Below are 26,415 nucleotides of genomic sequence, written 5' to 3' on the forward strand. Positions count from 1 at the left end.
GACCAGAGGCTGGACCCTGAGTGGTGTCACTGGAGATCTGGACAACTACAATGCAAGGGTTAAAAGGAAAGACCTACATGCAAACAGGCAGTGTGAGAACAAGCTATAGCGGTGGCAGAACTGTAAACCCACCGTGGCTTCACCCCTTGCACTTACTGTATAGTCATCAGACTCCTTAGAAAGGTAACTAGCCTCTGCCCTGGAGAATCTCCTTCTGGATTTACGATTGAGACCTGAACTTACTCCGATGATAGTGGATCAAGAAATAAGAACTTGGGCACTATATGTATTTTTCTTTATTCTGTCCTTTCTTCCCCAGGGGGCACTACAAGAGGAATAGGGGGGGAGGCCTGATTAGGTGATGATTGGGTGAGCAACTGTCACCATGCTCCTGTTTAACTGTCTCTAGTTCATGTTTCCCTCCACTCCTGATTGAACTAATGTTTCTGGTAATACATTGCAGTTTATGGCTGCTCTGAGACTTGTTCCTGTTCAGACCTGGGCTTGGGAGCTGGGGTAAAAGTTATACACCATGTTCATGAGAAACACTGGCAGTGTATTGTCGACTTGGGTCGGAGCACGGCACTGCTCACTGAATTCAGGGAGTTAATCAGAGAGGGGCGGGGGACCCCCACTATATGTCAACATAGTGCTTCTTCAGGTAGATTTCCCACCCAAATATAACAACCTAATATGGAACATAAAGGAAATGGCCACTTTGCAGTGTTGCCACTGGGTCACAGAATGACACACATTGCCTTTCTGCAAGAAACCCACATGACAACCTCAGAGGTCCTATATTAAACAGAAGATGGAAAGGCCAGATTGTTGGAACCGCCTCCTCAGCATATGCGAGGGGGGCACTCATCTGGGTAGTTCCTTCAGTGCCCCTGGTGATTAGGCATAGGTCGGTTAACATTGCAAGCTGATCCGTGATGGTTCAGGAAGAGTTGGAAGGAACACAGATCATACTGGTGTTGCTATATTCACCTAATAGTAAGCAACATTAGTTCCTGGACACTTTGTAACCCACTATGTTACATGACATGACTATGCCAAGCATATGGGGTGGGTATTTTAACTGTGTATATGATCCTACCTGAGACAGATCGCTCCCCTCCAGTGCAGGACACAGTGGTGATTAGGACAGCGCACTCTTTCAAACAATGGCTGGGTATACTTGCAGGACATTTGGCACTTCATCCACCCCATCGAGGCGGAGTACTCCTACTTCTCGCCAGTACATCTGTTGCACACAAGAATTGATGTCATCCTCTGAAATGCAAAAGATGGCACCAAACGTATTGGCCACTGAGTACTTAGGCTGCACTATGACCGCCAAAATCCCCTCAAGATGACAATACACAGGGGCAGATAGCACACACCGATAGGTGGAAACTAAACTTACAAGCATTACATGACACAGTATTCTGTGACATCATAGGAATGTATATCACTCAATACTTCAAGGACAATGACAGGACTGCCAATGAAAGACGGGTGGAATGGGACACGTTAAAGGTAGTCATAAGGGGCCATTGCATTAAGACCCCGTATGGCATGAAACTTGTGCTACTTAAGCAGATTTTGTCTCTGGAATGAGCTGTACAAGATACAGTGGTGCGTGTGAGGCAGTGGGTTGGGAATTAAAGTGACATTACAACTATCAGTAAAAGACCATAATGCTGCAGTAGATAGACTAGAACCATTTGACTATAAGAAGCTAGTAACCCTGGCGTCACTCCCAAGGTGACAAAGTATGGCGCATTCTTGCATGGCTCTTGCGTTCTGAGGAACATGGTACTAAAATGAATATTATCCAAGCTCACAATGGAGGCATATGTATGGCGCAATCACACAACAGATTCTTCTATGCTGTGACGGTCCTCATGGTATAGAAGGATCTATGCTGTGAGGGATCTCACCTGTGTGCATACTTGGATGGGTTGCACATCTCCAGGCTTGCAATGCCAGGCCCTGAAATACCCGTTGGTGATAGTGGAGGTCAGACAGGAGATTGATCAGTTGGCCCGCAATACGGCACTAGGTACAGAAGGGTTTTCGGTGATATTTAACTTACCTACAAGATGGTATTTGCCCCTAAGCCCCTCTAGGTATTTTAAAACACCAAGAACATGGGTGTCCTCCCCACATCCATGCAGGAGGCATTGATCATGGTCCTTACCAAACCCGGGCCAGACCGCCGAAAGTGCACCCCTGTAGGCCATTGTCCCTCCTCTACATTGACTGTAAACTTCTTGGGAAGATTATCACAAATAGGCTTCTCTCTTGCCTCACCACTGTGGTCCATTATGATCAGAATGATTTTATTCCAGGGAGGACTACATTTCTTAAGTTGAGGCATTGCATCCCCCTCATGGAAGAAAGCTGAGAGGTGAACCCATTGCACACAGATCTCTTTTTAGATCTAGAGAAAGCCTTTGGCACCCTCAAATGGCCCTACCTCATGGAGGTCCTGAAGAGAATGGGAGTGGGGCCCAAGGTATTGCAATGGATATGCATCCTATACACTGAGCCGGGTTCACATGGGCAAAGAGATTTCTGAAGCCTTCTGAGTTTTTAGAACCACCAGAAAAGGCCACTCTTGCCGATTATATTCACCCTGATGATAACACTGGCAGGGTTAATTTGAGGAGACCTCAGTAGGGGATACCGAGCAGCAATATATGGGAGGCTGTCTCACTGTAAGCGGATGATGCGTTGGTATACCTGCAGAATGTACACAGAGATCCACCACAGTTAGTTGATTCCCTGGATGAATTTGCAACGATTACCGATCTTAAGCCACACTGGGCCAAATCATGTCTTTTTCCCCTACACCAGTTATCTGGCTATGAACAAGGAGCCCTCTCAGGTACAGGATTGGAGTAGAGTCTAAACATTTTAAAATATCTGAAGGCTATTGTATACCATTCAGATGAGGACCTTGTGCTAGAGAACCTGGGAAGGGGGATGGCTCAAGCCCTCTGCTCCATACCATTAGGGAGCTGTCTCTCAATATCCGAGGGTAGAGCAGCTGAGGACAGTATGGGGACCAGATTATATTGAACGAACAGCATTCAGACACTGCAGCTACTGTTTACCTATAGAAATGAAAGAAGGGCTGTCACTGTGCTAAATGGGGTGATGTTGGATCCCATGTCATAACCCCTAACTGCCCTGAGGAACAAATAGGCCCCCCTAATTGGACAAGACCTTACCAATAGGCAACGGACCTCCACACTGGAGCAAGCCTGAAGAGTGTTCTAAAACCCCTGCTTGAAATACACGAAATTCAATCACCTGCACTAGACATATCTTACTCCCAAACGGATCCACTGCATGTCCCCTGGGGTGCCCCCAAAATGTATATGCCCGAAGCTGACTTTTGCCACATGATATGGGCTTGCCGAGAGACTGGGCAAATTTTTGTCAGTGGCCGTGATCACATTGTCAGAAACTATAGGTCGACCCTTATCTGCAGACCCCCTAACATGCCTACTGGGGATGTTACCTCATACATGTAAGAACAAGTACGCTACATAATAAATAGGCTTAGCCTATGCCCTACTCTAATGATGTACAGCAATGTCATGGAAACCTCTAGTTGCACCACCTTTGCGACTCTGATTACACTATCTATCCAAGTGAGCCAATTTACAAATTACAATGTGGCTCTCTCTGCCACTACGGCAGGAGGGCAAACTCCCAGTGGGAGGCATGGGACACAAATATCAACAAACTGTTAAAACAGATGAGAGACTTCCTTGAGGCTCCAAGCCTCACCCGCCTGGTCACCTACCCGCCATTGGGGCTAAATGAGACGGTTATGTCATACCTCACAAGAACAAGCAACCCAAGCGTGGAGTGTGATACAATGGGACATTCGATTATTCAGGTCCCCCTCTAGATTCTAGATACGTGCCTATATATGAGATACTCACACCGTGACACAGGCTGTACACACAGATCCTCCCATTACACGACAACCCACAGCATGAAGATAATATAGTCTGGCAGGCACAAATGGTCGCTTATGTCTCAACAGTTACAGCCCTGTGGGGCATTAATGTTTTTTCATGAAGACACATGTGATATGCGCCGAAACTCAGGGGCATATTTAAACTCTGTTTGCGTCGAATGTGCGTCAAAGATTTTGACGCGCATTAGGCGCAAATCTTGCCCCATATTTATACTTTGACACCCGACCCCGCGGAAGTCAAAAATCCTCCGTGTGCGTCATTTTTTGGATGCGGGAAACCGCCTTGTGTTAATGACATGCAAGGTAGGCATTTCCGTCCAAAAAATGACTTTAAGGCCTGTGCGCCTTATTGATACTCCCACGTCATTTTGATGCACAGGAGGGGGCGGGCCTTAAACAACGGCGCCCAGCCTGATGTGCGCCGGTTTTTAACACCTGGGTGAGGGCAGGCATTAAGGGACCTGTGGGCTCACTTCCGTGGTCTCTGACCATGAAAGCAGTCCAGAGGTGGCCTCCGCTGCCCCCAGGGACACCCCCTGCCACCGTTTCCCACCCCTGGAGGACACCCATGGATGGGGGGACCCATCCCAGGTAAGTACAGGTAAGTTGAGGTAAGTATTTTTTTTTTTTAAGTGGCATAGGGGGGCCTAAATTGCCCCCCCCCCACATGCCACTGTGGCCAATGACCATGCCCAGGGGACATAAGTCCCCTGGGCATGGCCATTGGGCAGGGGGGCATGACTCCTGTCTTTGCTAAGACAGGAGTCATTTCAGTGAGGGTTGTGCATCAAAAAATGGCACAAGTCAGGTTTGATCCATGAGTTTTGCCTCAAACTTGACTTGCACCATTTTATGACGCACAACCCCCATTTTCCCCTACGCCGGCGCTGCCTGGTTAGAGTAATTTTTTTTTACTCTGACCAGCCCGCAGCGCCGGCTAACGTCAATACTTAAATAAGGCACCCGCATGGCGCGTAGGAATGTTGTTAGCCGGCGGTAAAACGTTTGACGCAAACCAGCGCTTAGAGTTGATTTTAAATAGTACTTTTTGCCTTAACTGAATGCCTGGCATCTTGTCTTTGGCTATGTAAACATGCTCCAAACCACACAAGGGAGGGTGATACGCGTTATCCACTCCCAAAGTAGTGAAAGCAATAAAATGCTGTCCCGGGACACTTTCATATAATATGTTGTTGCTTTGCATGGTGCCTATGTACTTACTTTTTGAAAAATCCTATAAAGAATAAATGGGGAAAAAAGTGGAAGCTTTTTATTAAAAAACAAACAAGAAATGCCCCTGGCATGCTGGGTGTTTTATCCTAGTGCATGAAAGCCGTGTTTTTGGTTTCCTGTTCAGGGCACCAGTCTTTCCCTGGTGGTCACAAACGGAAAATGTACGACGGAATGACTGCCCTAAACAGGGTAGAAATCACGTTGTACATCGATCACAATCAAGCAGATCTAGAACACATGTTTTTTATTGCTCTAATAGCAGGAATGCCTGATCTGAGACAGAGGCAACATTCTGTGGCATATTCCAGATGAGCATCACCTTACACCCTTGTACTATCACCCTTGGACCCTGGCACTTAGGCCCATATTTATACTTTTTTAGCACTGCATTTGCGTAGTTTTTTGACGCAAAACCGGTGCAAAGTTACAAAATACTATTTTGCATGTATTACAATTGTATTTTGTAAGTTTGCCCTGCTTTTGCATTAGCAAATGACGCAAATGCTGCAGTAAAAAAGTATAAATATGGGCCTTAGATTTACCTAAAGAATTGTCAGATAGCGACTTCTCTCTCCTTGACCTACTCTTAACTCTAGGTATCCAGACAATCCTACGCGAATGGAGGAACTCGAAAACAAAATTTCATCTCAAACTTTCGAAGATTTAATCTCAAACTTCGTGGGCTTGGGTTTGCTTAATTAGGAGCTCTGACAATTTGCTAACCACCAATTGGACCTCTAAACCACCTTGGAATGAATTAGCCCTCTATATACAAAAGATTAACTCCTGGGTAATATAGCTACACACTTTTTGGCCTTTGACTATGTCTCCAGTTTCAGGCACTATTACCTACTCATCTCAAGAAATCACATACTGCCTGACCAAATCATTTCTACCCGTCTTCTTCTCGTGCAATATAATGGTTTTCTTCCCATCATTAGGTTTAAGTTTCTCTTTATCTTCCTTTTATATTGGTATTTGTTTATGGTCTGATGTACCACGTACCCTAGATTGTACTCTGTACAATTTTTGTGATGCAACATAGGAAACTCAATCAGTTCTGGCTATAACATTCATATTTGACATGTTCCTTTCTGTTATTCACATTGTATGTTATGCAAACATTTGGACATCACTATACTTATGCGTTCAGTTTTATGCTGTCTACCTTAAACTTGAATACAAATAATTGAACAGTAAGGAAATTCTGCCATATATTGACCAACAGAGAAGTGACAGATGGGTTGGTGGTCAAGGTTCATGCCAGCAGAAGCTCTGTCAGGAACAGGACACTTCCCCTGACTTTAAGCCAGAAACCACAAGTTAGCATACAGGAAATCTGTCGCTTTTTGACAGATGAGGTTCATATTTTGTGGCACAACCACTGAGACCTACAGCCTTCCATGTTGCTTCCAATGTGATCTGATTCTGACTGTGCCAAATATCATTGATTCCTTAGGTAAAATGAGCACATTGTCACGATCATCACTAATTATCCGTTCCAGATTGGCCATTGAGAACACCAGGATCAACTTTAGTGAAAGCATCACTGTACTTGAATTTTTACATTATGGGATTTTATTTATCTGTTCCATTTACGTGTGTTTGAGGTGCTGCAGTTTCAAAACCCACAGGCAATTAGAATTTGTCAGTAATCTAGTCCAATATATCATTAAGGTTTCCAAAACATAATATGTATTACATTAAATAGTAATTTTTATATAGATAATAATCAATCACATCTTCAAATGTGTCCCATTTAAACGTATAGGGCCTGATTTGGAACTTTGCGGATGGGTTACTCAGTCACAACGGTGGTGGATATCCCACCCGCCAAAATCTAAATCCCATTATAGCCTGTGGGATTTAGATTTCGTCAGGCGGGATATCTGTCACAGTGGTGACAGAGTAACTGGTCCACCAAGTTCTAAATCTGGCCCATAGTCATTTGTTGGCAGTATGCCAAATATAAACTTAAAATACAATTTGTGATATATTTTTGATAATTATGTCTAGTTATGTTTCAAACCTAACATTTTCCTTAAAAACAAGAAATTGCATTGTAACATTTAAATCACACTTCCTACCCCTAGTGTGGCACTGAAGCACTTGCCTAAATGGGTAACTTTCTACATTATGTAAGGTGTCTGGTTGAGAAGTGTTGTCTTTGTTTTGATCCTCTGTGTGACTTGTTTCCATGTCATGCCTGATGACCATTGAGGTGCAGTTATTGTGTTACTGGACGTAGCGCTTAGCAGTCTGATTGATGAAGAGGTGTGAGAGATAGGCATGCAGTTATGGTTTTCAGAATTAAAAGCTCTGCAGGTCTCTTTATGCTAATCCTTATAGTCATAGCCCATTTACTTGGAGACTGCACTGAGGTGTCCATTCTGAGATGTTTAATATAAAGTTTATGTCCTGAGTAGCCATCAGTTTGGAGGGAGAGGGATCAAAGTAGCCTGGCTTTTTTTTTCACTGTCCAACGGTCATGATCTTTTTCTTTGCGGTGTTGAGCATTAGGTGGCTATTCATCATCCATGCATCTATTGCATGAAAGCTGTCGTCAAGTTTTGATTTTTTTAGGTCTTTAGGACCACTTCTTTTTAGAATCATTTGCATATCATCTGCATAGCTGTAACAGGTGAGTTCGAATGATCTAATCAGCTCCAGTACGGTAGAGGCTGAATAATAGAATAGATATGCCATGGGTGACATAAGTGTTGGATATGAGAAGCTGATGTGAAAGGTTGCAGGTATACCATGTTTGTCTGTTTCTGAGGTAAGAGGCAATCCACTATAGAGCATTTGCATGTATTCCAACATTATCAAGTCTTCATAGTAGTAGTCTGTGGTGGTGGACAGTGGTATTTGCTGCTAGGGCCCTAAACTGTAGGGCGACCACTCTGTTCTTGTCCGCTGTGAGTTTTAGGTCACCCCAAATGGATACGGCGGTTGACTTCGTGCCTCTGCCTGGTCTGGTATCAGAAATGCCAGTGCACTATACTTGATATTTTAGAAAATGTTCTCACAGTTTAGGTTTGGCCCATCATTTCTTACAAGCAAATCCCTTTAAGGAATGTCTGGTATGGGATCACTAGAGGTTCTTGTTGAGCCATAATTTAAGCAGCATCAGTGAGTGTTCCATGGTACATTTCAGAATGGGGATTCCTACATAGTCTAACCTATTACAACACCAAAAATCAATTAAGCCTACAATCGGGTCAACTCCTACCTCACATTTAAGAGAGACTAGAGGGTTTCCTGGTCCTGAACACATGAATTTTAATGTTTGTATTACAGATATATGTAAGTGACCTTAAACACTGGGCACCATAGATTGATGCTTCCAGGCCCTCATCTGATAAACCTGTAGTCTTTTTTTTTTTATTTCAGTCTTCATTTGACAACAGGTGACTATTTATTATCTACCAGAAGAATCACATTATATTGTGACTCATCTACCAATACCTTCCACCTGAGTGAAAATTGCCACCCCAACTGAGAAAGTATGTTAGTACCCAAAATGCTCTCATGATGGGCCACAGTCGTAATCATCCGATATTTCTTAACTCACATTAAAGGCATTCCCATCTGTTTCTTCCTCCACCATTTCTCAAATGGCAACCACATCCCCGCCTTTCCCATTGTGGGATTATTATTGTCAAGCCTGCAAGCCCAGAATGCTGATAAAGCCCACTCTTTGAGTCTCAGGGGATATAAGATAGCAATTTCATGCATAGCTCCCTTCTTGTGAATAAAACTAAGACAAATACAATTCTTCTCTGTTTCCGAGGTAGTTTGACCAAGGAGCTGTTATCCTCCAGAATACCAAAAAACATCAGTGCAGGGCTTACCATTTTCTCTCCGGTCAACAACTGAGATAGAGCCTTACCCACTGCTTGCCAGAAGAGCTGGATAATGGAACACTCCATAAGCATGTGTAAATCATCAGCCATCTCGAGTCCGTAACAGAGCTCTAACGTTCTTCAGCTAAAAGGTTCAGTACTAAATGTAAATGTCCGGGGCACCATTACCTCCTTCAATCCATCCCCTTCTGAGCTTTTTCCATGCTATTCTAACCCCTCTAGAGGCTCAAATGAGGCTGCTCACTTCTACCTGCAACTTCCTAGACTTCCCCACCTTAAATAACAGAGGAATTGCATTAAAAAGAAATGTAAAGATGGGTAAAATCAACATTTTTATAATATTTATTCTCCCTTTCATTGTATGTGGCTGGCACATCCAAGATTTGAAATGTTTTTTGGTTTCTTTCATAGCTTTCTTAAAGTTAATTTGAGCCATTTCATCAAGATCCTGAACTACTACCAACCCAAGGTATCTAATTTCTCTTTTTATAAGGGGCTGTCACAGGGAGTGTTCCAAATCAATATCTTGTTTTTTGTGTGTTTCTCAGGTAGCCGGAAACATACCCAAAATGTTCTAATGTCTTCAGTAGGACCAGATAAGGCCCTTCGAGATCTGAAGTGTACACCATCAAATTGCCTGCATATAATGCAACCTTTTTCTCCCATCCGTTGCAGACAAAGGTACAATGCCTGGATTCTCCCTTAACTTCTCCGCTAAAGGCTCAATGTATAGGTTGAAAAGCAGGGATGACAGTGGGCACCCCTGCTGGGTCCTGCTCCTTGAATTAATCTGTCCTGTCAGTCTCCCATTTACAGCAATCCTTGCTGTTGGCTCTCTATAAATTATTTGAATTGCTGTTATAAGTTTCTCACCCATATCATTACTATTTAAGGTTGTGTGCAAGTATGACCAACTCACTGTGTCAAAGGCCTCGGCAGCATAATACATTAATATTGCAAGAGGTATATTCCCCTTTGTAGCAACGTTAATTGCTCCTGCCAGATTGTGTATGAGCTCATGTAACGGTCAGCCCCTGACAAAGCCCTTTTGATTTTCATGAAACAAGCTCCCAATCACTTTATCCAATCTCTTTGTTAAAATATATATATAGATCATATAGACAGAATTCAACAAAGAGATTGGTCTGTAAGATTCACAGAACTTTGGGTCTTTGTGTGGTTTTAAAATCACATTTATTACGGCTTCATCCCATTAGTTTGTTAGTGAATTCCCTTTTGAAAAAATGTCTTCCATCAACCTCTAAAAAAGTTGGAGTACCATGTCCTCCAAGGCCTGATCCAATTTGTTTGGAAGACCATCGGGCATGCAACTTTCCGCTTTTCAAGTACCTTATTGTCACCCTCACCTCTTCCTGACTAATCACCTCATTTAGCACAGCTTTCAAGTTCAACTTCAACTTCAACTTTGGGAATGATACTTCCCATAACCAGTTCTCCATTAGATCTTGTGAGACCTTCAGATCCTCAGTATACAACTCCTGAAAGTGCTTAACAAGTATGTGTTCTATGTCTCTTTCACCAGTTCACCACTCTTCAAAAGTCACATCTTTTAGCCCCTTCATAAAATTTCTAGTGGTGTCAATCTTTGTTTTCCAAGTGAGACGTTTCCCACATTCTTCCCCATAATCATAATGAACTAACTTACTGGACTCCCGTCTCCTACGCAGGATGCTGTCTAGATGTTCAGCCAACTACTCCATTGCCTGTCTAAGCTTATTTTCGAGAAAGGGTAATTCTTGCAGTCTACAGTAACAGTCTTGCCTCACATGTAACTTGGCTGTTCTCCTCTCTAACTCTCTCAGTATACCCTTGGCCTCTTTGTTTTTATGGGCTGCAATACTTATTATCCTCCCTCTTATAAAGACCTTAAATGCATCCCAAACTATTTAGAGGGGGACTAATCCTTTATTAACTTCAAAATAGCCCAATGAGTCCTGTTTCAGTCTTGCTGTCAGTGACTGACAGACAATCTTTTGTTTACATCATAAAAACAGCCTGTGTGATTAGCTTAAAAATGAACACAACTGTATTGCTTTGCTCTCCTCATGCTACCTTAGGACCAAAGGGACATTCACACAACCCATATCGGGTACAGGATTGTTTTTTTTAACAAAATGTTCTCCTGAGAGGTGCCCATGGCTAGTGGATTGTCTTCCAGAAGCAGTATGTCTCTGCATGAACCTAGATTCACTTTCCTGGCACGCAGGGTATATTCAAGCACAAGTGAGGTTTAAGCCCCCAAACTGAAACATGCGGCGTGGTCGTTCCACATTTGTTTTGGAACTGCAACTCTGTGCCAATACAAATTTCTTTGCTGCTTCCATGGTAAAGAGCTACTCTGTTTGGGTTCTTGTGACCAGGGACTTGGGAGCAGAGCTCGATTATGAACTTTGGTTAAACTCTGAAGTAGGTGTAGCTACATACTTCCTGTTTTTTTTCCATTTACAGCATCTGAAGGACATTTAATCTACTCCTGCTTCATTGTCATTATTACATCACATCTTGTTGTGTAAACACTCTTTATACGTGTTTGAGACATTATCTGACACATAACTTAAACTGCGGCAAGTCTCAAATGAAGGCTTGTGATTGTAGGGACTTCCCCAGTCTGGTGCCCGCTGAATGACTAGGCCACACACTTAGCTCTAAATCATACGTCTTTATTCCTCTGTGTGTACTAGTGAACTCTCACATACTAAAGCAAGCTTTCATACATTCTATTCTAGCGATTACTCCATATACTGTTTTGGAATCCTCAGGGAGCCAGAAAGGTTGTATTCTTAGTCATGCAAGGACCTACAGTGGCAAAAACACTGAAAGTCCATATGTGTGACACGTGCTGCTAATAAACCTGTACAATGGCTTCTGGCAGATGAATGGGTCCCATCTTCTCCCACAAACCACCACCTTTTATTTCCAGGTTCAAGAAATAGTATACATCTTAGCTCATCCTCTGAGAACCTTCTGATAGATCTGCCTTGAAAAATGTCAAACTGCTTTTTTCTTGTTCCTTGGAAACATTTCTAGAATAAGCAATCAAAAACCATCTGAGGTTTGGATTGTATTTATTCTTAATAGTTATGTCTTTCCCTACTGAGGAATGAAATACTCAGGAATTAGCTTCTAGTAGCTTCTCAAAAACACATTTCTACCCGCAGTGGGCAGTGTCATCTAAAGGGTTTTGGGGTCCTTGTGTAAGAAATATTTGGGTGCCCCTATTTGGAACAACTTTGAATTGTATTCCATTCCTATGTTGACTAACAATATTGAATCATACCTTGAAGGTTGAAATACTGAAATACACAGAAGTGAGCTAGACTGAAAATGTACTTTATCAGGGGCCCCTCAGAAGGTGTGGGCCCTGGGAAACTGCCACTTTGCCAAGCCTTACACATCTCTGGCAGTGGGTAAAAAGATCTGTACATGTGAGGTTTCCTAAAGCAGTGCCAATGGGGGTGGGGGAGCAGGAGGGGAGAGGGTCGTTCTACCTTTATTTCAAAAACTCATTTGTAGTTAGTCCGTCAGTCACATAGCTTTCTGTGGAGTCTTTCAGATGAGGTTTGGGGCTTATGACCTTGTGTGGTGGAGGGCTGCAACAGCTGTGTTTGTGTGTGTCTGTATGTGTGTGTGATTATTATACCATCCGTAAAACTATGTCACGCTAAGATACCACTTTCTATATTTTATTTCTCATCAAAGTATTTAAAATAACTACCACAAGCATGAGAGCAGTCGGTCTTCTTTTGTTTTGTCGAAAACAGTAAGGTAGATAAGTTTACCTGACGCCTAGCCATTATTTTTAATACCCTCCCAAGGCTCTGGTGTTGCTGTCTTTATACCAGAACAACCACCATCAAGTAATCAAAATCTTGGCTTTCCGTTAATATTTATGTCAAATATGACTATAGATACATATTGTCTTCTTTATATAGCCCCCTAGTGACAATGTGAGCATGGATGGCAAAGCCAATAGCTCTGCCATTGGCAAGCTGGTGTGATGGTTAATTGTTTTAATTATTGCAAGCACAAGCCACAAAACCAAAAAGAGAAGAAAAAAAAAGAAAATATACCACGGCCTCAATGTTGTGACCATATGTTTGCAATACAAATGTAACATTTTCAAAAATATTAACAGCCATATATACTTTTGTTTAGCACAATACATGGGCTTTGTAGCAGACAGGTGTGCTTAGAGCAGACATAGAAATCATTTTTAGTTTAAATCTGTGTCACAGGAAAATATATAGTAATTATTACTGTAGTCTTTGTATTCCTGTATCCTGAAGGCAAAGGTTAAACACACATGGATGACTGAAATGTAAAACATGATAAAGAATAGAAAGAAAAAAGCATTGGCAAAAGATTGACCCACCAGTCTTGTCAACAAAGCACACTTCTTTTAGGCAAATGTGTACACATGGTAAATGATGCCACTCACACTAAAGAGGCTGAAATGTTTATGAATTTTTGCGAATACATGAGGCTGATTAGACAGCTATATCAAAATAAAATGTCTGAGGAGTAAAATGGGCTCATTACAAGGCTGGTGGTCCTAGGACAGCCAGCCCTACAGTGGCGGTCTGACCACTGTGGCGGTCCGACTGCCACATTACAAGATTCGCGGGTGGACCCACCTAAAGACCGCCAACCCCACCAGGTTCAAAGATCTTGATGAGGTGATGGTGGTCGGGCTTGTAACCAGCCGTGGCGGCTCTGAACTCAGCTCCGCCTGGCTGATTACATCCCCCCTTTCCTCCAGTCTTTTCATGGCGGGGAGCCAGCCATGAAAAAGCTGGCAGAAAGCCAGTGCCGGGGGCCACAGGAAGGCACCTGCACTGCCCATGCCCAGGACATGGGCAGTGCAGGGGTCCCCCTGTCCAGCACCATCGGAAAGCGCACTGTCTGCTTTGCAGGCTCCCTTAAGGGAGCCGTGGCCAATATCTTTACACTGTTCCTGCTATGCAGCCTGGCAGGAACGCATATTGTAATGTTTCCACTGGCCAGCCTGGCGGGAGGAATATTGTAATACGCATGGGGGGAACGTAACCGCCATGGCAGTGGCGTCCCCCAGTGAGTTTTGCGGTCCTGTGGTGGGACCTCCAAACTCATAATGAGGCCCTTAGACTAGCTCCTTCTGTCCGATCAATATGTTTCTGCTCCTGAAGGACCCAACTGAGTGTTTGACCAGGATCTTTTCTTCTGCCCCAGTATGCTTCACCAAAACCACCTCAGTTTTGTGACCCATTCTTCATTAAGCATCTTTGATAAATATATGAAGAGAAATGTACAACAGTTTATTAGATCCCTACTTCTTAGTTATGGGTAGAACTATTAACTTTGCCAATGACAGTAATTGCTGATGCTGTACAGCATTGTCATAAATATAAATTAATAAAACTAAAAGCACAATTATGTGGGAGAGTGCATCTGTCATCATACATATGCATGTATAGGACATGACTCCACAACAACAGCTGCATGATGACTTATATGTGCACATGGGGCACCACACTTGCGGGTGCAAATATCATAACACAGCAACCAATTTGTTTTCTTTTAATTTACCATTCCAAAATGGCAGACTCTCATAAAGTGGTTTATTAGAAAACAAATAAGTGAAAGGTACACAAAAGCAATTTTTTATAAATGAGCAGCCCTTTCACAAAGAGCAATTGCTGGACTTTCCTAAACAGTTTAAAATAATTAAATAAATAAACAGGACTGGCAGGGGTGCAAGAGAGGAGTAGAGGTTGCAGGTGGAGCACTGCCACCAGCAGCAAACAAAGAGGGTTCTGGGGGCAATGGAGGGTTATTGTCAGACCCTCTTCAGGGGGCCAAGGGGCAAGAAGTGGCTAATGGGCCTCAACCATGGGGGTTGAGGCCTTTTGCTGCTGCTAACCTGGGGTGTGTATTACTATGGCTCTGCAGACTTGGTCAAGTAGAACCGTTTCTGCACTCAGGAGACAGCTGGTAATGAGGAGAGCCATCACAGGCTTTTCAGGGATGTTAGTGTTGTGGTACCCAGGCTCCAGAATCAATACCACCCCTACCAGCAGCACAATAAGATCAATGTCCAGCCCAGTGCTTCTCTTTGTAGAAAAGACAAATATTGTATTTTATTATATAGGAAACACCCAATTTCACTACACATTGAATAACACCCAAATATTTAATTTGCATGTGTTAGTCTGTGCTTGTCAGGGGCCTCTGCAGACTAATCCCATTACCCCTTCACTTTTCCCTTCATGGGCCCCACCCTTCCTGGGTGCCAATCCTCAGGTTCAGGCTCGAAGATAATGTCTATTGGTGTAACTCATCCCCTCCCACGGGTGGTCCTACTACTCAGTCTCTCGTGCTTAGGCCTGCTCTGTCTCTCACCCAGTTTGGCCCTCCAGTTGCAGCGGGATCCCACCAGTCACAAAGAGCTTCCAGGCAGCACACAGACGTTTTCCAGTGGACTGCACAGCAGCCCGCCGTGCAGAGTGTCATTTAATGGGTCATGACAGGAGCAGAGGCCTAATGTCAGTGGCCCTCTTCCAGGTGGCTGGCTGCAGGTCCCGATTCACTGCAACACTCCAGTAGGTATTTGACTCATGGCTCTACTCACTCCAACACTCCAGTGGGTACTTCACTCATGACATGGCTCACTCCAACACGCAGATGGTTAAGTGACTCACAGCTCACTCTAGCACATCAGTGAGTACTTGATTATTTTTCTTAAGTGAATGGCCACATGTCCACAAAGGATGATTCTTCAGCCAATCAGTCCAAATGTGGGTCGCCCAGGCCACCAACAGGCCCTTATCTCAGCATCGGTCAGTCCCACCACTCAAGCAAACAGCTCCAGGTTCCTCTGTAGGTACAACAGGTATAAGTGATGAAGATCGCACTGCCCAGTTAGGCAGTACCCTGATTGATTTGGTGCCCTTGCGCATCAAGGGGCATATTTATATTCAGTTTGCACTGAATTAGCGTATTTTTTTTAACGCTAATTCAGCACAAACCTAAATCCATATTTATACTTTGGTGCTAGACACGTCCAGCGCCAAATTTATGGAGTTTACGTCATTTTCTGGAGGGGGAAACCCAACTTGCGTCAATGAGATGCAAGGTAGGCGTTCCCGTCCAGAAAAGGACGATATGGCATTTGTGTCATATTTATCCCCATGCTAATATCCAGCACGGGGGATGGGGGCCTTAAATAATGGCGCTAAGGTTGCTTATCTATACCGATATTTTTTTTTTTTCAAACTGTCCTTTTGAACCCGCTTTGGTTCCCCCTCAATTTTGACATATTTTTGGCTCCTCCCTGTCACAGGCACTTGGCCCACCTACACAAGTGAGGTATCATTTTTACTGGGTTACTGAGGGGGATGTTGGGTGGTAGGAAATTTGTCCCGGTGCAGTGATCCCACACAGAAATGGGGGAAAATTTGAGGTTTGCTGAGGATTCTGGGTAAGAAAACTTTGGGGGATCCACGCAAGTCACACCTCCCTGTACTCCCTCTGGTGTCTAGTTTTCAGAAATGTCTGGGTTTGGTAGGTTTCCCTCAATGGCTGCTGAGCCCAGGACCAAAAACGCAGGTGCCCCCCCCCCCCCTCCGCAAAAACAGGTAGTTTTGTATTTGATAATTTTGATGTGTCCAGATAGTGTTTTGGGGCCTTTTCTTTCGCAGGCACTAGGCCTCCCCACAGAAGTGAGGTACCATTTTTATCGAGAGACTTGGGGAAACGCTGAGTGGAAGGAAATGTGTGACTCCTCTCAGATTCCAGAACTTTTTGTCACCGAAATGTGAGGAAAAAGTGTTTTTGCCAAATTTTGAGGTTTGCAAAGGATTCTGGGTAACAGCACCTCGTGAGAGCCCCACAAGTCACCACATCATGGATTCCCCTAGGTGTCTAGTTTTGAAAAATGTGCAGGTTTCCATAGGTGCTGGCTAAGCTAGAGGCCAAAATCTACAGCTAGGCACTTTGCAAAAAACACGTCAGATTTCAATGTAAAAATTTGATGTGTCCAGGTTGCGTTTCCTGTCACGAGCGTTAGGCCTACCCAAGCAAGTGTGGTAACATTTATATCGGGAGACTTGGGGGACCACAGAATACTAAAACAAGTGTTATTGCCCCTTGTCTTTCTCTACATTTTTCCCTTCCAAATGTAAGACAGTGTGTAAAAAAGACGTCTTTTTGAGAAATGCCCTGTAATTCACATGCTAGTATGGGCACACCGGAATTCAGAGATGTGCAAATAACCACTGCTTCTCAACACTCTATCTTGTGCCCATTTTGGAAATACAAAGGTTTTCTTGATACCTATTTTTCACTCTTTATATTTCAGCAAATGAATTGCTGCATACTCGGTATAGAATGAAAACCCATTGCAAGGTCCAGCTCATTTATAGGCTCTGGGTACCTAGAGTTCTTGATGAACCTACAAGCTCTATATATCCTCACAACCAGAAGAGTCCAGCAGATGTAACTATATATTGCTTTCAAAAATCTGACATCGCAGGAAAATGTTACGGAGTAAAAGTGGAGACAAATGGCTGTTTTTTTTACCTCAATTTCAATATTTTTATATTTCAGCTGTTATTTTCTGTAAAAAACCCTTGTAGGATCTACACGAATTACCCCTTGCTGAATTCTGAATTTTGTTTACTTTTCAGAAATGTTCAGCTTTCTGGGATCCAGCATTGGTTTCACACCCATTTCTGACACTAACTGGAAGGAGGCTGAAAGCACAAAAAATAGTAAAAATGGGGTATGTCCCAGTAAAATGCTCAAAATTGTGTTGAAAAATTGGATTTTCTGATTCAAGTCTGCCTGTTCCTGAAAGATGGAAAGATGGTGATTTTAGCACCACAAACCCTTTGTTGATGCCTATTTCAGGGAAAAAACCACAAGCCTTCTTCTGCAGCCCTTTTTTCCCATTTAAAAAAAAAAAAACGAACTGTTTGCTGTATTTTGGCTAATTTCTTGGTCTCCTTCTGGGGAACTGTATATATTAAAATATTTACCATTTACTAATTTAACCCCTATTTATATTAAAATATCGATGTTTTGTCAATCTTTGAACGATGTTAGTGTAAAAAAAAAAAATATCTCGATATTTTTGCACTTACCGCTCGCTATAAGTACGATATTGTGGTAAATTATGTTTTTGTCAACTATGTTGTTTATCACAACATTGTGTCAGTGATCCCGTTTTACCATCAAGTCATCTTTACTGTTGCTAAAATAGCTGATATCCACTCTTATGTTTATCCTTCCCATGCCCAGTTTTTAAACAAATGATGACTATCAATGCATAAGTCGTTCAGACACTTTTCTTATGATGGCTTCTAATGTAGTTTGTTCATGGGACTACGTTTGACTGCTACTGTAAGCTAATGTATATTTCGTTATTTGCTGTCTTGTTGTACTGCTGTTGACCTCACGTGTAAATACTCTATGTCGATTGCCTTGTTATTGTACATGTCATGTATAAACATACCTCCTGCAAATTATCTGCTCATCTTCCTTAAATCAAAATTAATCTTTGTTGAACAGAGCTCTGCCACACAAGTGTCTATCAGCACAGTCTATAAGCCAAATAATGAACAAGCACTGCTGGAAACCCTCAGGCACTGAGTCAGGCAAACAAAGTCCCCAGTTCTGTGCAAATCAGCTCATTGAAATACAAAGTATATTGAACTCCAGACCTATGCAGTGAAGAGCTTGTAGATCATGGCCGCACTATTAGTCAATGAACAAGCATTCAACAACATACACTTAACTTGGGTTGACATGAAAACTTGGGATTGATAGCCTTTCTTTAAATTGATTGCAAATCGATTATAAGGAGAACTTAAGGCTACTGGATGAAACAGTCATATGCACTAGAGTTCCAGTCACCTGCCCCATCGGAATTATGAGAACTACTGGAACGCAGCAGATCTCATCATTTTCACACAGAGATCTCTCTCAGATGCTAGAAACAGCTGAAATCTCTGTTTGAAAATAGCGTAGAAAATGGTTTTACCAGGGGAATCGGACCCAGAATTACTGATTGCCTGGTAAGTCCTCCTTTGTTAGTGGTAGTATCCTCCTAGGCTCGATTTCCCAGAGTTGTGCTTTTTGATTTGTTCTGACCGTGACGCACGAGAGGTGGTCAAACCTTTTACTTCACCCTGAGAAAGCCTTCAGCCTGGGTTGTCTATCAGATCGTTCAGCCATACTTTCAGAACACTTGGATGCCCTGAAGATTTGCCTTTCCTGGATCTTGGCCTCTTAAAAGTGTCCCTTCTTAGAGAGTGCCATATTCTCGCAGTACCTATAACGGTCCTGTCGGGGTAACGGGCTTTGCTAGCTGTGTGCTGCTCTCTCAACCCCCCACCCCATTCCTCTTGATTGTTAGGCCCCTGATGGAGGTGGTTCTGCACTTTGTTTACACTGGACCGCGCTTTGTCACCCCCTTTTCTTTGGAATGGAGACTTCTGGATTATACTGCCCATATATAAATGAAGTAATTGACATTGTGTACCACGCTGTATTCCTATGTATTATGTTTTATGAATCATCATAACTGAAACTGGTGTTTGTGACATAACTAATGGTTGTGATGAGAATACATAATTGGATAAAATATATGTTCTGCAGATCGAACCTTTTGACATTTTGAGAACACGTTGTTTTGTGGTGGTATTTTGTTATTTTTGGTCTTAGATAAAGATAAAGGTTTTACATGTGAATGTTGTTTGGCTATGAATGGATGTAGTATGATTGAAGATGATGTGAATGGTTAGAGTGGTGAGATAAACACGAGTCATGAATGTGGGGTCTATTTTACTATTGTGCAGTACAATGTGTTTTTTTCTCGTTAAAATTGTTGTATTAGCGCCCAAGAATATTAGAATTAATAATGTATAGCTATCATTACTCATGAATTATACAAAAGTGGTGTATATATAGATATATATATATATATATATATATACTAAGTGTTTTTCATCATTTTATGGCTCGAAGTGCTAATTTGTATATAGCGATGAGAGGAATCACACCAATTTTAAATAAGTAAATAAGTAGGTAGCAAGTTTGTTGTTGTTTTTATAACAGTTTCCCGTGGTATTGCTAGCCCTATTTTGGTCTTGCAGATGCACCTCACCCACCAAGTGGAGGTTTGCGTGGTGCACCCACACACAGCAGCAAAAAAACGGGTTGCTCTCTCACAGTCTCACTAATATTAGCCTCTGGAAAAAGACTGAATAAAAGCAAATACGTATTACATGCTTTTGTGATCTTTCCTCTCTCTCATTTTCGCAGTGGAGGAATCCGATGGAGAAGACTACGAGGAGTGTGAGACTGTATTCCGCGGGGGCACAGGCGATGCCATCACATTCGTGGACAGCCCCCTGCTCCTACTGCAGGGTTCTCAGAACAGCTTCTCTGCCATGTCCAATGAGCAGGTCTGTGAGACATGATGGAAACCCACTTTCTGTACAGCAGTTTCGGTCTGTCCTGGCCTTTAGAGCCCAGAGCTTGAGTCTAGTGGCCAAGGCTGAGTTTCAGTGAGGAAGGATGGCATTCAATGAGGGAGGTTGGAGGTGGGGGTCAGTGAGGGAGGTGGGGTTTCGGTGAGGGATGCTGGGGGTTCAGTGATGGCTTGACGTCAGCAATGAAGAAAGGGGTGCAATGAGTGAGTCTGGAATGCAGTGGATGGGGTTGCCATTCAGTGAGAGGTTGAGCTCATGACGAGCTTTGTGACGGAAATGAATATCGCCAGCAGTGGGCACCACAATATACAAAAAATCATAAACCAAAATGTCGCTTTACCTATGGTACGAAAAGCCATGGCTCCTGGCCGGGTTTCATTAAGGGAGGCTGGACTCCATTGTGAGAAAAAACGAAATTGAATTCTCAGGCAGGCTGATACTTCCAAAAAGACATAAAAGTCTTAACAACAAACAATATCATATCAAAAATATTCATAAGCACACAGCAAGCAAATTCAACAAATCGAAGAAATGGCAAAAAAGATGGCAGAGTGTGTACACGAAGCTTACAAAAAATGTACGCGTGAGAATTTATCCTTTTCCAGATTTTGTAGAGAATAAACTGATATTGTACTTATAATTAAGAGATTTACGTAGGTTTAACAGATTCGCCTAGAAATATCAGGGACTTGTTTTGAATATGTTTTGAATATGTGTAGCTTCTTTAAATTGTTAAACAGAACCACTGTTTTAAATAAATTAATAACTGACTTCTTACGTGAGCATCATGAAAGAGAAATTCTATTTTAATATCAGTATTCTTCCCTTGAAAGAGCTTACGTTTGAAGCTACAAAAATAGCAAATGTCACATATGTCACCTTAAACTCATAAGTTTGCATTTGAATTCAAAAGCACAGCCAAATTAGGATATTATTCACTTTTTGCCATACAAAATGGTACTTAATTGTAATTACAGATTGACACAAAGAAGAATTAAACATCAAAACGTAGATTTAATTAGTATGAAAAATATTTTATTGGGAATGAAAAACCTGGTTTGAAAGTTTGGATCGACTTGTAGTAAAAAATGTCGAGATAAATAAATAACACTTAAAAACAAACATTTAAAAAAATAAAAAAATAAATTGATTTATTTTAGAAAGCAAACAGAATGACACTGCTGAGTTTAATTAAGTTTGGAGAATACTGTAATCAAAAATTCTAATTTTATTGGCATGAATTATTTACAAGGTACATGCAAATAATTTTGGTTCTGAAGTTTGTTATTTCACTAGTTTGAAATACATTCATTGATCTGCCAACCCATCGATTTTCAGACTTAGCTGAGTCTTAGGATATGTATTTTCTGTGTTTGTTCCTACCCCTCTTATTAGTGTTTTAGTTGATTGGGCACATTTAGCATGCGCCGTCATCGGAAATCGTCTATTTGCACTTAGTTCCTTCTTTCTCCTCCTTGATATGAGTGTGTGCAGGGTTTTTGACTGCTGCAATGGGAGCAAGCTCTAATGAAAGTAGGAACTGGAGGAATACCACTCTCAAGGAGTTTACGCTGCTTCGCCATTGGCCGGCCTGAAGGCTGGGCGGTCCCCCATGCCTAGCATTACTGCTGCTCAACTGCACACAGAGTGAGAAGGAGTCTATGTAGGACATATTCGTCCCGAGGGTGCAGTGCTTGAATGGCAGCAAAGGTGGGGTGTGCGTTTCGAGCAATGCTCGAGATGTCTATGTTAATGGCAAGATTTGCATTAACTCCTGGTATTCGGGACATACTCCTAATTGGGAGTAATTTATCAGAGCTGATAGATTTCTTTGTCAGCAGTTACATTGTATGTGGTCTGATACATATCGTCCCAAATCCTGGTCTCCTCTAATGAGGACATTAGAGTTAAAAATTTAAAGAATTTGGGAATGCATAACATGAAGGGGCACCTGGGTGTAGGAAGTGACAAACTGTGCCATTTATCCTGCCCATGCAAAAGAGCGCTTCCATTTCTGTGCATCATGCCGCAGTCCACAGTGAGGTACGCAGGGCACACTGATTCTCTTGAATTTACACCAATGCATAACAAAAATGTAAGCTTTGAGCTGACATCCCAGAAGCAAAAATAAACTTTAAGGAAATTGTCAAATTTCATAAATGCAGTCTTAAAACAGCATTCTAACATCTGGCATTTGTGAAATTAGACAAATTACACAAATAACTGGAAGAGCAGTATTGCCCATATTGTATCAGAGTAGTTGCAAGACTTATGACTCGCAAAAGAAGACACCAGTAGAAGTGTCAGCACTAGAAAGGCTAAAAATACAAAAGTGATTTTCAAACTCCATCCAAAGTGAAGCTAAAGACTAAACATGATGTCTTCTTTCATTATCTTTCTTTTTGCCTGTTGGTGCATTGCGACAGGAAGAGGGGCATATTCTTGCAATGCGACAGGAAGAGGGGGTTATACTTGCAATGTGACAAGAAGAGGGGTTTATTACTGCATTGCAACAAGAAGACAAGTTTATTACTGGAATGCGACAGGAAGAGGGGTTTAATACTGCAATGCAACAGGAAGAGGGGTTTATTACTGCATTGCAACAAGAAGACGGGTTTATTACTACAATGCGACAGGAAGAGGGGCATATTCTTGCAATGCGACAGGAAGGGGGGTTTATACTTGCAATGTGACAAGAAGAGGAGTTTATTACTCCATTGCAACAAGAAGACAAGTTTCTTACTGGAATGCGGCAGGAAGAGGGGTTGCAGTGCAACGAGAAGAGGGGTTTATTACTGCATTGCGACAAGAAGACTGGGTTTATTACTGGAATGCAACAGGAAGAGCGGTTTATTACTACAATACGACAGGAAGAGGGGTTTATTACTACAATACGACAGGAAGCGGGGTTTATACCTGCAATGGAACAAGAAGAGGGGTTTATTACTGCAATGCGACAGGAAGAGGGGTTTATTACTGCAGTGTAACAGGAAGAGGAGTTTACTACTGCATTACAAAAAGAAGACAGGTTTATTACTACAATACAACAGGAAGAGGGGGTTATTACTGCAATGCGACAAGAAGGGGGGTTTATTACTGCATTCTGAAAGGAAGGGGGGTTTATTCCTGCAACGTGACAGGAAGATGGGTTTATTACTGCATTCCAACAGGAAGAGGTATTTATTACCGCATTGCAACAAGAAGAGGGGTTTATTACTGCATTGCGACAAGAAGACTGGGTTTATTACTGGAATGCAACAGGAAGAGCGGTTTATTACTACAATACGACAGGAAGAGGGGGTTATACCTGCAATGGAACAAGAAGAGGGGTTTATTACTGCAGTGCGACAGGAAGAGGGGTTTATTACTGCAGTGTAACAGGAAGAGGGGTTTACTACTGCATCACAAAAAGAAGACAGGTTTATTACTACAATACAACAGGAAGAGGGGGTTATTACTGCAATGCGACAAGAAGGGGGGTTTATTACTGCATTCTGAAAGGAAGGGGGGTTTATTCCTGCAACGTAACAGGAAGATGCGTTTATTACTGCATTCCAACAGGAAGAGGTATTTATTACCGCATTGCAACAAGAAGATGGGTTTATTACTACAATGCGACATGAGAAAGGAAGAGGGTTTAAGACTGGAATGCAACAGGATGAAGGGTTTATTACTGAAATGCAACAGGAAGAGTGGTTTATTCCTGCTATGCGACAAGAAGAGGGGTTTATTCCTGCTATGCGACAGGATAAGGGGTTATTACTGGAATGCAAAAGAAAGAGGGTTTAGTACTGGAATGCAATAGGAAGAAGGGTTTAGTACTGGAATGTGACAAGAAGAGGGGTTCTAGCTCTATTGCAGTATACAGAGCATCATACGGTGCCTGGGAAAGGTTCTGGTTTAAGGGTGCTGGGGTCTAAAGGCTTTCAGAGCAGTTTGACATCCTCATGTGCTAGCTCTCCACGCTGCCTTCCAGTGGAAGCTCCATATACTGCCTCTCAAAGTTTGCTCCTTGCACTACCAGCAAGCGTCATCTACTCACACTGCCCAGCTATTCTGTTTTTATGCAATGGTCCCTCTTACTTACACCTAACACCTGTTCCGGCTAATCACTACTGACCAAAGCTATTTGTATACACTTCCTTCTGTTTCCTCACGTCTCCCACCATTACTGGCTCTCCACGCTGCCCACCATTGTGTGCTTCTCACTTTGCCCACCAGCCCAACCTCCGTACACTTCATACCAGACCAGCGGTGCATACTACCCATCAGTTCTCCTTTTTCTGCCCATTAGCATTAGCTATTCACAGCTATTCACACTGCCCCCAGTGTGTATTCTCCTCAAACTTCCAACTTGAGTTGGCTTCACATATTGCCCACCGACCAAAGCCCACCCTCACACTTTTTCCAAGCAGTGCTACCTCCCAGTGCCCGCCAGTGCAGGATCCTCACACTGGTCAACAATGTGAGTTTCTCTTTCTGCCCAGCAGTGCCAGATCATCAAGCTACACAATAGAGCCAGCTCCTTGCACTGATCACCAGTACCAGTTTTTCCCACTGACCACAGTTTCCTCTTTTTCTACTGCACACCAGTGCCAGACCATCACACTGCCCAATAGTTCCACTTTCCCACACTTCCCCAGTTTAATCTAGTGCTTGTCCCATTGCCCACTAGTGGCAGATCCCTACACTGACCACTGCCCCCTCCACATACTGTCCACTGGTCAATACACCCAACACTGCCCTCATGTGCACATCTGAACTTCTGTGGAGGCTGAAGGGAAAGTTTATTCTCCATGAATGAATTACTGAATGAGTAAAAAGGTTTAAGAAATAAAACAAATAGTGACCTGCCCCTGGAGAGGTATCTCACTGCTGGCAACTCAACAGAGTAGGAGTGATGGGATAGGGCGAAATAGCAGAACTTAGATGGTAACTCAGCAGTATTAACCGTCCTTCATTCATAGCTTTCAAGTGTCCTCATTCAGAGGCCAGTCTGATTTTACCTACTTTTTTAAAATAGACAAATGTCCAGGGGCAGCTCCTCCACTATGGCGTCACCTCCCTGCCAGCAGCAGCAGCTGCAAAATGTTTATAAACTCTATTTATTATGTTTCTACTATAAAAGGGGCGGGACCACAGGCATGACAGGGACATCCCCCTCAGAGCGCATGTGTGTTTGGCCGGCCATCTCAGGCCGACTGAACACACATGCGCAGTAGGCTCTCTCCAGCCCAACAACACAGTTGCCAGGCTGGAGAGAGCAGGCGCAGGCTCTCAGTCTGCCTGGGAGTACCTTTGCTGGGCATTCCCAGCCAATCCTAACGCTGGTCTGAGCAGCTTCAGGTTTGGCCGCAGGGCAGGCTGGGAGCCAGTGCCTGCAAATGCAAGTCGGAGCGGATGGAGTAGTGCGGCGGCATGGGAAAAAGGTACGTTTTATTTTATTTTTATTATTGACTTTGTTTGGTTCCCCCCGCCACTCGCCGCCCGCCCCTTTTCCCATGTCTGCAAATGTCCCCTTCCTTAAATTTTTTTCATCTGATAGGGCTAGCGCCTCTTAATTGGGAGTTTGGGTGTGAACTCCATGTTTTTTTTATCAATGCCAAAGGAGTGTTGTTACGTCCTTGGCTGTAAAGTGCCTAAACTAAGGCATTGCAATCACACCATAAAAACATTTCTCTATACAAAAAAGTCAAAACTATTGGCTTTGTCAGAGCTTGTTGACTCCAGGTGCAAATATGCAAAACAGAGAACTGAAATCCAGCAACACTTTAGGTAATTATTATGTGGGTTTAGTGCATCGGCCTCATTTATGGATGGGTGGTAACAGAATGCATGCCAA

The 26,415-nt window shown here is 42.8% G+C and overlaps 1 protein-coding gene across 2 annotated transcripts in view; it reads left to right on the top strand.

Moving 5' to 3' along the window:
* LOC138304375 (active breakpoint cluster region-related protein-like) overlaps window positions 1-26,415 on the top strand; it is a 248,501-nt gene that overhangs the window by 36,274 nt on the left and 185,812 nt on the right. For both annotated transcript variants that reach the window (XM_069244361.1, XM_069244362.1), the window contains exon 2: window positions 20,404-20,546. In XM_069244361.1, coding sequence (XP_069100462.1) covers window positions 20,404-20,546 — 143 coding nt within the window. The remainder of the gene's footprint in view (window positions 1-20,403; window positions 20,547-26,415) is intronic.

The sequence above is a fragment of the Pleurodeles waltl genome, chromosome 7, assembly GCF_031143425.1.
Source record: "Pleurodeles waltl isolate 20211129_DDA chromosome 7, aPleWal1.hap1.20221129, whole genome shotgun sequence".
NCBI classification, from domain to species: domain Eukaryota; kingdom Metazoa; phylum Chordata; class Amphibia; order Caudata; family Salamandridae; genus Pleurodeles; species Pleurodeles waltl.